Source organism: Schistocerca piceifrons, chromosome 9, assembly GCF_021461385.2.
Source record: "Schistocerca piceifrons isolate TAMUIC-IGC-003096 chromosome 9, iqSchPice1.1, whole genome shotgun sequence".
Taxonomy (NCBI): domain Eukaryota; kingdom Metazoa; phylum Arthropoda; class Insecta; order Orthoptera; family Acrididae; genus Schistocerca; species Schistocerca piceifrons.
The window spans coordinates 98,163,908-98,179,990 of record NC_060146.1 but is presented as its reverse complement, the minus strand read 5'-3'; the positions used below and the strand labels follow the sequence as shown (position 1 = coordinate 98,179,990).

Sequence of the window (16,083 nt, the reverse complement as noted above, 5' to 3'; positions counted from 1 at the left end):
TGATCACAGACCAAAAACTCACAAAAATGCATACGTTGTGATGTCGCTCATGGGGGATACGATGTAGTTAATAGTATTGCCCGTGCACTGTTCACGACAATCAAACATTTAAAATAAAATAGTACATGAATGAACACTATGCAGAAGATCAGCTCGCAGCAACACACCTGAAAATAAGACTTAATCTAAAGCATTTGTTAAAAACTACAAGGGGAGACTAATCACTGGACCTGTGCGTAAGGAAACGCGTTGGGTGTGCTAACGGGAAAGCTACGAGGTGAGTGGCTTAGGTGCAAAAAAGTAATCTCGGGACACAAGAGAAAATTGTAGATAAAATCATTTATTCCAAAGATAAGGATGTGAGGCATGTACACAATTCCTGATAACATTAATTCCTAAAACATTAAAGAAAAGCGTCGATACGTTCACCGCTATAATCTACAACTACAATCATTGGTGTGAATCATTCATACAACTGCTGTTGCCCGATAACTGATCGCAATAACTCGCGAAACGGTACACGTTTCGCAATACACCCGCGTGCCCACGTGGTTTGTGGAGACGCAATTTCTAGGTATCGTGGCCAAGCTGCGACAATATCACATCATACAATCATGAACAGTTAACGTTCTTTAAAACAAACATGATACCGGACAGTTAGTGATGACGGTAGCCCAACAAAACTTTAATGTTGAACCACGTGGTCGGCTCCCCACGGACGAAAGATACATAAAGCAAGGAAAATTTACGATAAAGCAAAGCTATTAATATTTATAAAAATGAAAGCTTATACAGGCACAGCTGAAGGCAAACAGACATTCATACAGAAGCAAGTGCTCACTTCTTCTCGACACCTTTGTGTGGCGCTCTTCCGGTGGATCCACGTCTGCTATAGAAATTTACTAAAAGAAAAATCTGCCAAAGTTTTACATTCCTTGCTGCGACAAGGCAAAGCAATCTTTCAGAGTTGAAAAGCGAGACCAAAAGCTAACATCTCTCCTCTCTCCAAGTAACAACGCGCCACGCGGTCAGTCTAAAAGAAAAATCTGCCAAAGTTTTACATTCCTTGCTGCGACAAGGCAAAGCAATCTTTCAGAGTTGAAAAGCGAGACCAAAAGCTAACAGCTTTCCTCTCTCCAAGTAACAACGCGCCACGCGGTCAGTCTAACACCCTTCTTCGACTGGAGCACAGCTGTGGACGCTTCCCGTACCGGCGGCAGACTGCCTTCCGCTTCTTCTCCAGCCTCTTCCACGCTTCGCGTGGCCCGGAAAACCCAAAGATGCCACTTCCTCCACCAACCTAACGCAGGTGGATTTCTCACAAGTAGCGAAAACCTGTTTGCCTACTTGACCACTACGAGATTTGGCTATTCTGTACAACTGCTGCTGAATCTGTACGACTATCGCAGACTTTCTGCAGCAGACTACGCCACCGTCTAGCAACGTGACACACAACCACATTCGTTCTATCACACCACTATGATAATTATGAAAAAAGAGAAACAAGGAAGGAAAGAGAAATACCAGTGAAAATGGGCTACCGGACTAACGGAAGGTGGCTACAGGACCCTTTCAGCACTGTAGCAGTTATTGTTTGCCCATGTCATACCTGCTCGCCGCCGTGCTGCTATAGAAATCGCTGGGACCACAGTTAACGCTGACAGGTACTGTGAGACTCTGAAAAAACTCAAACGGGCAATTCAGAGCCCGAGAAGAGGAATGTTGAGCAAGGGCGTACACATTCTCCATGACAACACTCGCCCACACATCGCTCGCCAAACCGTTGCTCTCCTGCAACAGTTTCAGTGGAACATAATCCCCCACCCTGTAGTCCTGACTTGGCGCCAGTGAATATCACCTGTTCCCTAGGTTAAAAGAACATTTGGCCGGAAAGCGATTCAGCTCGGACGACGAGGTGAAAGAAGAGGTTCATAACTTTCCGAACAGCATGGCGGCGAGCTGGTATGACATGGGCATACAAAAACTGCCACAGCATCTACAAAAATGCATCGACAGAAATGGTGATTATGTCGAATAGCTAAATGTTCAAGCTGTAAACTGATGCAAAACATTGTAGTAACAAACAGGTCTATGTACGTATAAAAAAATAGGAGACTTTACTTTTGGGATTACCCTCGTAGCACAAAGGAACATGAAACAATATAGTTTCCAGATTTATCATAACAGTATAAAATTTACAATGGTACCATTTTTCTAGATAGGAACCCTGCTTGTCAGTGCAATCGGTCGATCATTGCACAAGTTTTCCGATACCATTAGAAAATTAGAAACAAGTTTTTCATTTCAGCAGCAAATGATGTACGAACCACTCACTTGCTCCACCTCTCCCTTCACTGGAGGTAAATGGATGGCCTCTTAAATCACGGCTGCTATCTAGTCTGCAACCTAATGGCCAACGCCATCAAAATTTAAAATTAAATATTCTGTTGTGTCATCTCCCTTACAGTCGTGCAAGACGGAGACTTAAATGGCTTGTTTGGCTGAATCACCTGATGGACAGCTGCGATGAGTTAAGGCAACATTCATCTCTCAGACTTCGATCTCTATCACATCAAACTCGCAGTAGGATCCATAGCAACGCGGGGCGCTTGAGTTGGCAAGACCGCAACAGTTTTAAAACAATGGTTAACGGAATTTTGGCTGTTTCATATCAGTTCGATTCCACGAAAAGACAATTTTTACCGCACCTCACTTCATCCCAATCAGCACCAATAAGACATCAAACATTGTTTTCCTAATCCTGGACACACTCTAAGAACATCACTTATGATCACAAAGAACAATTGCAAAATGGCAGTTTCAAATTTGAAACTGAACATAAAATGGCTTTGAATCCTCTTCTTAGAAGACAAGTTTCAACGCTTTGGGATTGTTAATTATTGAAAGTGATGTTTGAGGGCAACTGAGTCAAGAAGATACTATGAATAACTTCCGGAGCTGCGTCACAGTCGCGAATTAAAACAGTGATCCAGGAAATGTAGAATAAATTTCTTTTTCATTTATTTTCGTCAATGATCACAAGACTTTTGCCCAGAAATGATCACTTTCATACCTTCAACAAAACATTGGAAATGAAGTACAACTAACAGATTACATCTTAAAACAATAAAATTTTCCATAATGAAAAATTATTACTTTCATACATGTGAAGACATGCGCTTAAAATATGACGAGACATACCTATTTTCTCACATATAGGCCTACTACTATAAAAAAGCCGTAAAATGTTCACAAAATCGGCTTAGCTTGTCACACATTTAAAATACGGTGTAAACCAAGCCACAGTTCCGGCGGAGTCATGCTACCAATAGCGCTGCTGTTCGTAACACGCTGCAGTACAGAAGCACAACATATGTTTGTCCCATAAGCTCGTTAGCTGTCGCTTCTGTAAGTCTACAAAGTCTATAAAATTGTACAGAATGCAATAAGTAAATAGTGCAACAGGTAAAGTCTACAGCAGACTTGCCAAGTGCGTAACTTATTAAAGTGATAAAATGTAATAATTAAAACATGAATAAAGGTAAATTTAAAATTGTTGAAAAGTAAATGGTTAATTAATAATATGCGATTCACAAACGATCTCATTGTCATTTTATAGACTTGTCTGGTGATTAGAGACTGTATACTGCCACCTCATCTTATTGGCCAAATGTTTACTATGGAGATTTCTTCCGCTACCAGTATTTGAATTGGCTCTCTCTGAGCCAAGTGTCACAGCACAACAGCGCCGTGCCAGCATTGTTCACAGGGGTAAGTATACAATTAGTGAAACTAGCATCCTCTTACCTTGTAGGTAATTCCCTCGTGTTGGTGTATCAAGACTGCCTGGCAATATCAATCAGCTGCTGTAGGTACAACAAACCTTTTGCAAATTCCATAAAGAATAAACAGAATACTCACCCTTCATGACCAGATGCCATTGCAGTTACTATGTCCTGTAGCGTAGGCATTCTGGAAAATAAAAAGAGGAATATGGAAACAGAAATGGCAAGCTGTATTAATTGCATCATGATTTTTTTTTTTATTAAGAACTATAACCCCATAGCAATCATATTTTCTCACACTCTCTCCCAAGCATGCATGTGCACACACGCAATATACGAGGGTGAGTCAAATGAAAACCTTAAATATTTTTTTAAATATTATTTATTGTGCAGAAGTGGTACAGAGCTGTATCACTTTTCAACACAATCTCACCCACGCCCAATGCAAGTCCCCCAGCGCTTACAAAGTGCATAAACTCCTTTAGAAAAAAATTCTTTTGGTAGTCCACGCAACCATTCGGGCACCACGTGGCGTACCTTTTCATCAGAACGGATCTTCTTTCCTCCCATTGCGTCTTTGAGTGGTCCAAACATATGGAAATCACTTGGGGCATGGTCTGGTGAGTATGGTGGATGAGAAAGACACTCAAAATGCAGGTCTGTGATTATTGCAACTGTTGTACGGGCAGTGTGGGGCCTTGCATTGTCATGTTGTAAAAGGACACCCGCTGACAGCAATCCACGTCGCTTTGATCTAATTGCAGGCCGAAGATGATTTTTTAGGAGATCTTTGTATGATGCACTGATGACAGTGGTCCTTCTAGGCATGTAATGCTCAAAAATGACGCCTTTTTCGTCCCAAAAGAGAGTCAGCATAACCTTCCCTGCTGATGGTTCTGTTAGGAACTTCTTTGGTTTTGGTGATGAGGAATGGCGCCATTCCTTGCTCGCTCCCTTCGTTTCCGGTTGGTGTAAGTGAACCCAGGTTTCGTCCCCAGTAACGATTCTTGCAAGGAAGCCATCACCTTCTCGTTCAAGACGCCGAAAATGTTCTTCACAAGCATCAACACGTCGTTCTCTCATTTCTGGAGTCAGTTGCCGTGACATCCATCCTGCAGACACTTTGTGAAACTGGAGCACATCTTGCACAATCCTACTCCATTCGTAGACTTGCTGCTGTGACAAACCTGCATCATCGTACTGAACCTTCATTCGTCGATGAATTTCAATAGGTTTCACACCTTCACTACGCAAAAACCGAATAACAGAACGCTGTTCTTCCCTGGTGCAAGTCGCAAGTGGGGCGGCCATCTTTATACTGATACTGCGGCGGTAGGTGTGCATCTGCACTATGATGCCACCTACAGGCCATTCTGCACGCTGTTTGTAGCAAGTTTACCAACTTACAGGATAACGGTGCGAAATTTCGATTTGTTATTACAAATTTAATGTTTTCATTTTACTCACCCTCGTATATATATTCTTTCTCATTTCGTATATTTTCAAACAGAAACTGTCTAAACAACAATGTGCTGTCCTCTTTTCGTCCTCCCAGTCAGTTTTCAGAGGAAGTGGGAAAGTTCACTATGTAATCTGAATTTGCAAATAGCAAAAAAACCAGGCTCAAGATTAGAGAGGAGGGAGGGGATATACATAGAGGAAGTGATGCACAGGGAGAGAGGAAGAGAAGATTAGAGAGAGAGAGGAGGGAGAAGGAGATGATCCACGTGAGGAGAACGAAGAGATGTACAGAGAGAAAATGGAGAAGGAGACTGGTACATACATCCAATTCCCATACATATTTAGCAATTGCAAAGCATTGGCAAGACCATTAAAACAACATGATAACAGTGCAAATGTCGACGGGGTGTGCTGTGCGCCTTGTTTGGAAAGAATATTGTTCCATTTACGCATGGAACTTCTTGACAACAGTAACGCCCACTTTTCTCCATGTCCTCAACCATGCATTCAGCACTTCTTGTTTTTGCTTAGGTTTATTTTCCAGCAGTGTAAAATGTGCATTAACGGTAATGGAAAGGTTTATTGATGGAGACTTAACTGACACGTAGGTTCTACCACGTGTACGAATTCATTGAGTGCACTGAAAGAGCGACACAACGAACTGTGGTGAAATTTTCCCACAGCGACGGCACCCACAGCACAGTACCATAGGGTCTGTCTGAGGGATATCGTATTACTCTCTTTCGCATTGCCCTGCTATGTGACGAGCCACAGGTCCCTTAATCCGAGGTACTCAGAAAATATCCCCTCAGAAACTTCGAAATTTTTGTCGGAGGAGTCGTATTTACGCTAAACGACCCCAAAACTGGAACAACGTTGTGATTATTCTCTTTTACAAGAAACTGAACAAGTAAGACACATGTCGACCTCATGTTCGTAATGTACACGATATCCATTGAAATTATCACGTCACACAGAACAGAACAAATTAAAAAGCTGTTTTGAGAAGCTGATATAACACAGAACGTCATTTGCACACCTAACATGGATACTCTGCAAATCACATTTAAGTGCCTGGCAGAGGGTTCATCGGACCCCCTTCACAATTCTCTATTATTCCAATCTCGTATAGCGCGCAAAGAATGAACACCTATATCTTTCCGTACGAGCTCTGATTTCCCTTATTTTATCGTGGTGATCGTTCCGCCCTATGTAGGTCGGTGTCAACAAAATATTTTCGCATTCGGAGGAGAAAGTTGGTGATTGGAATTTCGTGAGAAGATTCCGTCGCAACGAAAAACGCCTTTCTTTTAACGATTTCCAGCCCAAATCCCGTGTCATTCCTGTGACACTCTCTCCCATATTTCGATATAATACAAAACGTGCTGCCTTTCTTTGAACCTTTTCGATGTCAAACATAGGTATTTAGTTGAATTTACGGCTTTTAGATTAGACTGATTTATTGTGTAACCGAAGTTTAACGAGTTCCTTTTAGTACTCATGTGGATGACCTCACACTTTTCGTTATTTAGGGTCAACTGCCACTTTTCGACCATTCAGATATTCTTTTATAAATCGTATTGCAGTTTGTTTTGATCTTCTGATGATTTTATTAGTCATTAAACGACAGCGTCATCTGCAAACAACCGAAGACGGCTGCTCAGATTGTCTCCCAAATCGTTTACATAGATAATGAACAGCAAAGGGCCTATAACACTACCTTGGGGAACACCTGAAATCACTTCTGTTTTATTCGATGACTTTCCGTCAATTACTACGAACTGTGACCTCTCTCACAGGAAATCGTAAATCCAGTCACGTAACTGAGACAATATTCCATAAGCACGTAATTTTACTACGAACCGCTTGTGTGGTACAGTGTCAAAAGCCCTCCGGAAATCCAGGAATACCGAATCTATCTGATATCCGTTGTCAATAATACTCAGCATTTCATGTGGATAAAGAGCTAGTTGTGTTTCACAGGAACGATGTTTTCTAAACCGATGTTGACTGTGTGTCAATAGACCGTTTCCTTCGAGGTAATTCATAATGTTCGAACACAATGTATGTTCTAAACTCCTGCTACATATCGACGTTAACGATATGGGCCCGTAATTTAGTGGATTACTCCTACTACCTTTCTTGAATATTGGTGTGACCTTTGCAACTTTCCAGTCTTTGGGTACGGATCTTTCGTCGAGCGAACGGTTGTTTATGATTGTTAAGTATGGAGCTAATGGATCAGCATACTCTGAAAGGAACCTAATTGGTATACAGTCTGCACTAGAAAACGTGCTTTTATTAAGTGATTTGAGTTGCTTCACAACTCCGAGGGTATTTTCTTCTACGTTACTCATGTTGGCTGCTGTTCTCGATTCGAATCCTTGAATATTTACTTCGTCTTCTTTTGTGAAGGCATTTCGGAAGGCTGTGTTTAGTAAATCTGCTTTGGCAGCACTGTCTTCCATAGTATCTCCATTGTTATCGCGCAGAGAAGGCATTGATTGTTTCTTCACATACGACCAGAATCTCTTTGGATTTTCTGCCAGGTTTCGAGACAAAGTTTCGCTGTGGAAACTGGTATAGGCGTCTCGCATTGAACTCCGCGCCAAGTTTCGAGCTTCTGTAAAGAATCGCCAATCTTGGGGATTTTGCGTCTGTTTAAATTTGGCATGTTTGTTTCGTTGTTTCTGTAACAGTGTTCTAACCTGTTTTGTGTACCAAGGAGGATCAGCTGCGTCGTTTGTTAGTTTATTTGGTATAAACTTCTCAATTGCTGCCGATACTATTTCTTTGAATTTAAGCCACATCTGGCCTACACTTATATCATTAATTTGGGATGAGTGGAGATTGTCTCTCAGGATGGCGTCAAGTGAATTTTTATCTGCTTTTTTGAATAGGTATATTTTTCGCTTATTTTTCGAGGATTTGGGGATAACAGTGTTCAATCTCGCCACGACAACCCTGTGTTCACTAACCCCTATATCGGTTTTGATGCTGGTTATTAACTCAGGATTATTTGTTGCTAAGGGATCAAGTGTGTTTTCACAACCGTTTACTATTCGCGTGGGCTCATGAAGTAACTGCTCGAAATAATTTTCAGAGAATGCGCTTAACACAATTTCGGATGATATTTTACGCGTACCTCCGGAATTAAACATGTATTTTCGCCAACATATCGAGGGTAAATTAAAGTCATCACCAACTATTATCGTATGAGTCACGTACGTGTTTGAAATCAGACACAAATTTTCTTTGTACCTTTCAGCAACTGAATCATCTGAACTGGGAGATCGGTAAAAGGATTCAATTATTTTATTCCGGTTGTCAACAATGACCTCTGCCCATACTGACTCACAGGAGTATCTACTTCAATTTCGCGACAAGTTAAACTACTTCTAACAGCAACAAACACGCTATCGCCAACCATGTTTGGCTTATCTTTTCGGAACACCGTTAGGCTCTTCGAAAAAATTTCGGCTGAACTTATATCTGGCTTTAGCCAGCTTTCAGTGCCTATAACGATTTGAGCATCCATGCTTTCTATTAGCGCTTGGAGCTCTGGTACTTTCCCAACACAGCTACGACAATTTACAACTGTTATACCAATGGTTCCTGTATCTACGTTTTCCCTGTGTTCAGCCTGCGCCCTTTGTGACTGAAGCCCTTCTTGTGTTTTCCCGGGACCTTCTAACCTAGAAAACCGCCCAATCCACGCCACACAGCCCCTGCTACCCGTGTAGCCGCCTCCTGCGTGTAGTGGACACCTGACCTATTCAGCAGAACCCGAAACCAACCACCCTTTGGCGCAAGTCGAGGAATCTGCAGCCTACACGGTCGCAGAACCGTCTGAGCCTCTGATTCAGACCCTCCACTCGGCTCTGTACCAGAGGTCCGCAATCGGTCCTGTCGACTATGCTGCAAACGGTCGGCTCTGCTTTCATCTTGCAAGCAAGACCGGCAGCCTTTACCACTTCTGTTAGCCGCTCGAAATCAGAGAGAATCTCTTAATCCAAAGCGACACACATCATTGGAACCGACGTGAGCGACCACCTGCAGTTGTCTGCACCCTGTGCTCTTCATGGCATCCGAGAGGACCCTTTGCACATCTGGAATAACTCCACCCGGTATGCACACGGAGTGCATATTGGTTTTCTTTCCCTCCTTGTCAGCCAAGTCCATAAGGGGCCCCATAACGCGTCTAACGTTGGAGCTCCCAACTACCAATAGTCCCACCCTCTGCGATTGCCCGGATCTTGCAGGCTAAGTGGTTTCCTCTGAAACAGGACAGGCAAAGGCATCCGGCTCAGCGACAGTGTCAGCCACAGACAGTAGGTGGAACCTGTTTGCCAGACAAACCGGAGAGGCCTTACGTGCGGCCGCCTGGGAAGTCTTTCGCCGCCTGCTTCGCCCTGGAGCGACCTCCCACTCGACCGCTGGTGAGGGGTCAGGCTCAGTGCGAGCAGTAACTGGGTTGGCCACCGGTGAGGACCGATCGGAGGACTCTGACGCGCTGGACGTCCGTTGGATCCACACGGCCGTTCCACAACAGTGGTGCCCATCCACTGCAGCCGAAGCTATCACAGCCTGAAGCTGAGAGCGAAGCGCAGTACCTGGCCATATCAAAGACCGTGGAAAACTAAACTATGCAGATAAACGGACTATCGACTCGAGCTACGGAAATCTACTGCAGACCCTGACGAAAACGCACGAACTGTGTCTCGTAAGACGCAGATATCAAGAACCTAACTACCGAAGCACTCAGGTGAAACTAAATAATTTCCCCCTGACAAGGAACTTGTAATATATCACAAAATCGGTTTACTTTCTAACGCAAACGAAAACGCGAAAACTGTGGCTATTATATTTTAAATTGACGCACAGAAACTCAAGAAACTAAACTATTAAAGCACACAGATGATATAATAAAATTCGCTCCTGGTTAGGAACTCGTAAATGTCACAAAAGCGGTTTACTTAACTGTTGCTGCGTCTGTCGCGTTCGGCTACTACTGCTTGGCTGTACGTCATGAACGTAATTATTGAACAGAGCAATGAGTATGAAAGCCCTTCACTTAGTTCAACAATATCTTTAATGACAACACTTGAGAGCACTGCGCCCGTGCAAGTATACTGACTAAATATTTAGGTCCATACGACGACTTCCATTATAATTGAACAGGGTAAGGAGGAAATCAAAACTGGAGACTGTGTCAAAAAAAACTGCATGTTCCCTAAACTGATCTTAGCGGCCCTAGAGGACGTAAGCAGATGTTTGAACTGTGAAAGCGGACACGTGATACCTGTTAATAGCACAGTTGAAGCACCCTCGGTTTGCTGATGAAGTATGAAAGTTATTAGGAACACTAAAAAGACGCTGTACGTTAAAAAGGAGGTTGTAGTTTTTGTGATACTTACGTCTTTGCCGCAAGGAGACTTGTAACGAAGCATATGAGTGAAGCAGATCTCTTTTTATTCAAAGTTTATGTTGGTGTTAGCTAAAGTCACAACTAAGGATTATGTCGGTTGTACCTGACGTCAGTCTTCTTTCTCGCCAATTCTCGTGTAAATTCCGTTTTTGGCGAACTTAATGCGCGGAGGCTGTTTTTCGGCAAGCTGTCGCTGTCTGTTTATGTATGCTGCGATCGCTAATATCCCCTTAATAAGCATAGGGCAGATTATACATGTTGTGAATTCTATACAAATAGGATCATTGGACGTAGCTGAAACTTAGTTGTTGTTGTGATCTTCAGTCCACAGACTGATTTGATGCAGCTCTCCATTCTACTGTATCCTGTGCAAGCTTCTTCATCTCCCAGTACCTACTGCAACCTACATCCTTCTGAATCTGCTTAGGGTATTCATCTCTTGGTCTCCCTCTACAATTTTTACCCTACACGCTGCCCTTCAATACTAAATTGGTGATCCCTTTATGCCTCAGAACATGTCCTACCAACCGATCCCTTCTTCTAGTCCAGGTGTGTCACAAATTTCTCACCTCCCTAATTCTATTTAATACCTCCTCATTAGTTGTGTGATCTACCCATCTAATCTTCAGCATTCTTCTGTAGCACCACATTTCGAAAACTTCTATTCTCTTCTTGTCCAAACTATTTATCGTCCACGTTTCACTTCCATACATGGCCACACTCCATACAAATACTTTCATAAACGACTTACTGACACTCAAATCTATACTCGATGTTAACAAATTTCCCTTCTTCAGAAACGCTTTCCTTGCCATTGTGCTATTGCCAGTCTACATTTTATATCCTCTCTACTTCGACCATCATCGGTTATTTTGCTCCCCAAACAGCAAAACTCATTTGCTAACCTTATACCATCAGCAACACCCGATTTAATTCGACTACATTCCATCATCCTTGTTTTGTTGCTTTTGTTGATGTTCATCTTATATCCTCCTTTCAAGACACTGTCCATTCCGTTCAGCTGCTCTTCCAGGTCCTTTTCTGTCTCTGACAAAATTACAATGGCATGGATTTTAATTCCTACTCCGAATTTTTCTTTTGTTTCCTTTACTACTTGCTCAATATACAGATTGATTAACATCGGGGAAACTTAATACTTACCTATTTAATTACTATTCTGGCTCCAAATATGTAGACTTTTTCCATGCATATTTCCATATTTTGACCATTTGGGGACAAATACCTGCATAATGTACATATAAAGCACTTTGCGCTTAACTGTGTGTATAATACACATATTTTCAGTTCAGATGCATATTTTAATGGTTTTGTGCAGACACTTCAGTTTTTTAGTTTTTATGATCCTGATATGCGCTTCATGAATCGGGCTTGAAGAAGGGTAAGGAGGGGGGGGGGGGGGGGGGAGGATAATACAAATAGAAAGTTAAGATTATCACAAGAGGAAGCAACCCTCTGCAGAACGTGTGTGATAAACAGCTCTATTTATCCACAACCACAGCCAGCAAGCCTTTCATTTCATGACAGTGTAAATATAACCTTCTAAGTGAGGTACCATGGCTGACATACAGTGACACAGTAGCAGAGTTGTCTTGTTGAATTTGAACAAACCCTGCCAGAGTGGCTGTCAAGAAATTGGTTGCCTCTAGGTCACACCCACTCCCTGTCAGGAAATTGGACACCTCAAGGTCACACCCACTCCCTGTCACGAAGTTGGACACCTCAAGGTCACACCCACTCCCTGTCACGAAATTGGACAACTCAAGGTCACACCCACTCCCTGTCACGAAATTGGACATCTCAAAGTCACACACGCTCCCTGCAGTTGGCCGGGACTAAGAGCCGTGGTTCACGCACCCCATAGCTTAATTAAAGAAGTATGTGTAAAATTTACAAATATTTCAGTTTTAATGGTTCTAAATCTCTCAAAATAAATCAGTCACTTTAAAATAATATTCTGTTTTATACAGAGATTTTTAAAGCCACTGCTCGTGTAGCTCCTTACAAAGAGAGTCTGCCTGAGTAGCCGGCCGGTGTGACCGAGCGGTTTTAGGCACTACAGTCTGGAACCACGCGACCGCTACAGTCGCAGGTTCGAATCCTGCCTCGGGCATGGATGTGTGTGATGTCCTTAGGTTAGTTAGGTTTAAGTAGTTCTAAGTTCTAGGGGATTGATGACCTCAGAAGTTAAGTCTGATAGTGCTCAGAGCCTTTTGAACCATTTTCTGCCTGAGTTACTGTTACCCCATCAGCCCATCCTTACTAGATGGGGTACTTGATTGGGGGCGGCAATGTTTTATTCTTATAATTTTGGTGCCATTAAATCACTATGAAATAAAATGAATACTTGTATACTTAATTCTAAAGCAAATACTTCTTACATTGTAGGTTTACTCATCATATGATGCCGCACGTATCAGAGTCGAAAAGCAGCATTTGACTGCAAAAATGTGCAGCAGAATGTAATTAACATTTCGACAAACTACTCTAAATTGCCCTCTACAATGAGCCACGTGTCTCCCATAGGCAGACTCAGTACCTGTTGCTGAGGAATTTCAGAGATTCTTCAGTCGTGGCCTAGGGAAATGGGATGGTTTCATAATCAGTAACCTGCATTACTAACTCTTTTGTTTCATAAAGATGGTATTTTATGATGAAAGCGTAAAAAAGAACATGATCTGAAACTGTCACAAATATTTTCGCACAAATTTGCGCCTATACCTTCTTGTGATATAGGTAGTCATTTCCTGTCCACATAAATATGTTGACTGATAACTACAGGAACATCACAGGAAGAAATAGCAATGTTGCCAGTTATTAACCTCACAAAAAGGAGAAGTGAATTAATAAATTGGGAACAAAAATGGCATTGCATATTTTAATGTATTTCAACTTGATATGAAGAGCTACAGACGAGAAATTTAACTGACAGGAAGAAGATGCTGTGATATGCAAATGATTAGCTTTTCAGAGCATTCACACAAGGTTGGCACCGGTGGTGACACCCACAACGTTTCCAACCGATTTCTCATACACAAAGAGCAGTTGATCGGCGTTGCCTGGTGAAAAGTTGTTGTGATGCCCCGTGTAAGGAGGAGAAATGCGTACCGTCACGTTTCTGACTTTGATAAAGGTCGGATTGTAGCCTATCGCGATTGCGGTTTATCGTATCGCGACATTGCTGCTCGCGTTGGTCGAGATCCAATGACTTTTAGCAGAATATGGAATCGGTGGGTTCACGAGGGTAATACGGAACGCCGTGCTGGATCCCAACGGCCTCGTATCACTACCAGTCGAGATGATAGGCATCTTATCCGCGTGGCTGTAACGGATCGTGCAGCCACGTCTCGATCTCTGAGTCAACAGATGGGGACGTTTGCAAGACAACAACCATCTGCACGAACATTTTGACGACGTTTGCAGAAGCATAGACTATCAGCTCGGAGACCATGGCTGCGGTTACCCTTCACGCTGCATCACAGACAGGAGCGCCTGCGATAGTGTACTCAACGACGAACCTGGGTGCACGAATGGCAACGCACATTGGAAGCGTGTATTTGTCATCGGCATACTGGCATATCACCCGGCGTGATGGTATGGGGTGCCATTGATTACACGTCTCGGTCACCTCTTGTTCGCATTGACGGCACTTTGAACAGTGGACGTTACATTTCAGCTGTGGTACGACCCGTGGCTCTGCCCTTCATTCGATCCCTGTGAAACCCTACACTTCAGCAGGATAATGCACGACTGCGTGTTACAGGTCCTGTACGGGCCTCTCTGGATACAGAATATGTTCTACTGCTGCCCTGGCCAGCACATTCTCCAGATCTCTCATCAATTGAAAACGTCTGGTCAATGGTGGCCGAGCAATTGGCTCGTCACAATAAGTCAGTCACTATTCTCGATGAACTGTGATATCGTGTTGACGCTGCATGGGCAGTTGTACCTGTACACGCCATCCAGGCTCTGTTTGACTCAGTGCCCATGCGTATCAAGCCCGTATTTCGGCCAGAGGTGGTTGTTCTGGGTACTGATTTCTCAGGACCTATGCACCCAAACTGCGTGAAAATGTAGTCACATGTCAGTTCTAGTATAATATATTTCTCCAATGAATACCCGTTTATCGTCTGCATTTCTTCTTGATGTAGCAATTTTAATGGCCAGTAGTGTAGTTCCATTTAATTAATAACGGAAATCTTTAATCGTCCAAGTTTTCTTAGTGAAAATACACTGATGAGCCAAAACATTAAGACTACCTGCTTAATAGCTTGTTTGTTCGTCTTTGGAACGAAATACATCACTGATGCTGCATATCAGGGATCTGACAGTGTGTTGGTAAGTTTGTGGAGGAATGTGGCGATAGATGTCTACGAACAGGTCATGGAGAAATCAGCAATTGCGGAGCCCAGCCTCACGAACAAACATAAAATATTGTTAAATTAAACAAAAATTCTGTCCTATGCCTCCACGTACTGAAATTCTCTTATTAAGGAGGCTGTTGAAATAAGAATGTACCAAAAGAACTTTATCCGCAATAGCCCATACCATCTGAGCTGTGCATGGAAACGAGCGCTTGATGCAGAGAAGCAGCAGAGGCGTTCCTTCCAAGATTTTCGTTCCAACGGAAGCTGTGGCCCCACCGGCGCACACAGTGACCCCGTCTGCGACAGCAGTACGTAACCGCCGACCAATCAGAAGCCGTCCACGGTATATAAAGAAGCTACCACAGCAGCAGTGAAGACAGTCAGCTCCTGACGATGACGATGGAGGTAATCGTCGAAAGCTCGAGATTTTATCCAGAACTGACGCGGCAAGAATACCGAGAAAGTTCGGCAAGAATGCCGACAATGTTTTATATACAATTCCTTCATGGCGCGTCGTTTTTTTTATTTTTTTTTTCTTACACGGAGAGCTCCCCAGCCGTGCGATCGACTTTTTTAAACTATTTGGCCGAGCGGTTCTAGGCGCTTCAGTCGGGAACCGCGCGTCCCTAGCCTGCCTCGGGCATGGATGTGTGTGATGTCCTTAGGTTGGTTAGGTTTAAGTGGTTCTAAGTTCTAGGGGACTGATGACCTCAGGTGTTAAGTCCCATAGTGCTCAGAGCGATTTGAACCATTTTTTAAAACTATCTGGTGGGCCCTCCTTTGCGAGTAATAAACAAAAAAAAATGGGAATTTTGTGTCAGTCAACAGCGTTAAAAAAGGTGCATTAGAGAGTCTGGTTGCATGGTGGAGTGGCTAGGATAAGAACCTCCCATGCAGGAGGCTATGGGTAATCAGGGGCAGTAATCCTTTTTTGTCATTGTTAAATCTTTATCAAAATGACTTTGACCATTTTTATTCACTTAATTGATTTAAATGTAATTTTTTAAATTCCATTCGTTTGTCA

At 42.9% G+C, this 16,083-nt stretch overlaps 1 protein-coding gene across 1 annotated transcript in view; it reads right to left on the bottom strand.

Annotated features, from left to right (window-relative positions):
* LOC124717095 overlaps positions 1-16,083 on the bottom strand; it is a 68,737-nt gene that overhangs the window by 40,658 nt on the left and 11,996 nt on the right. The window contains exon 2 of the mRNA XM_047243800.1: positions 3,922-3,972. Within this exon, the coding sequence (XP_047099756.1) occupies positions 3,922-3,971 (50 nt within the window). The 5' untranslated portion in view covers position 3,972. The remainder of the gene's footprint in view (positions 1-3,921; positions 3,973-16,083) is intronic.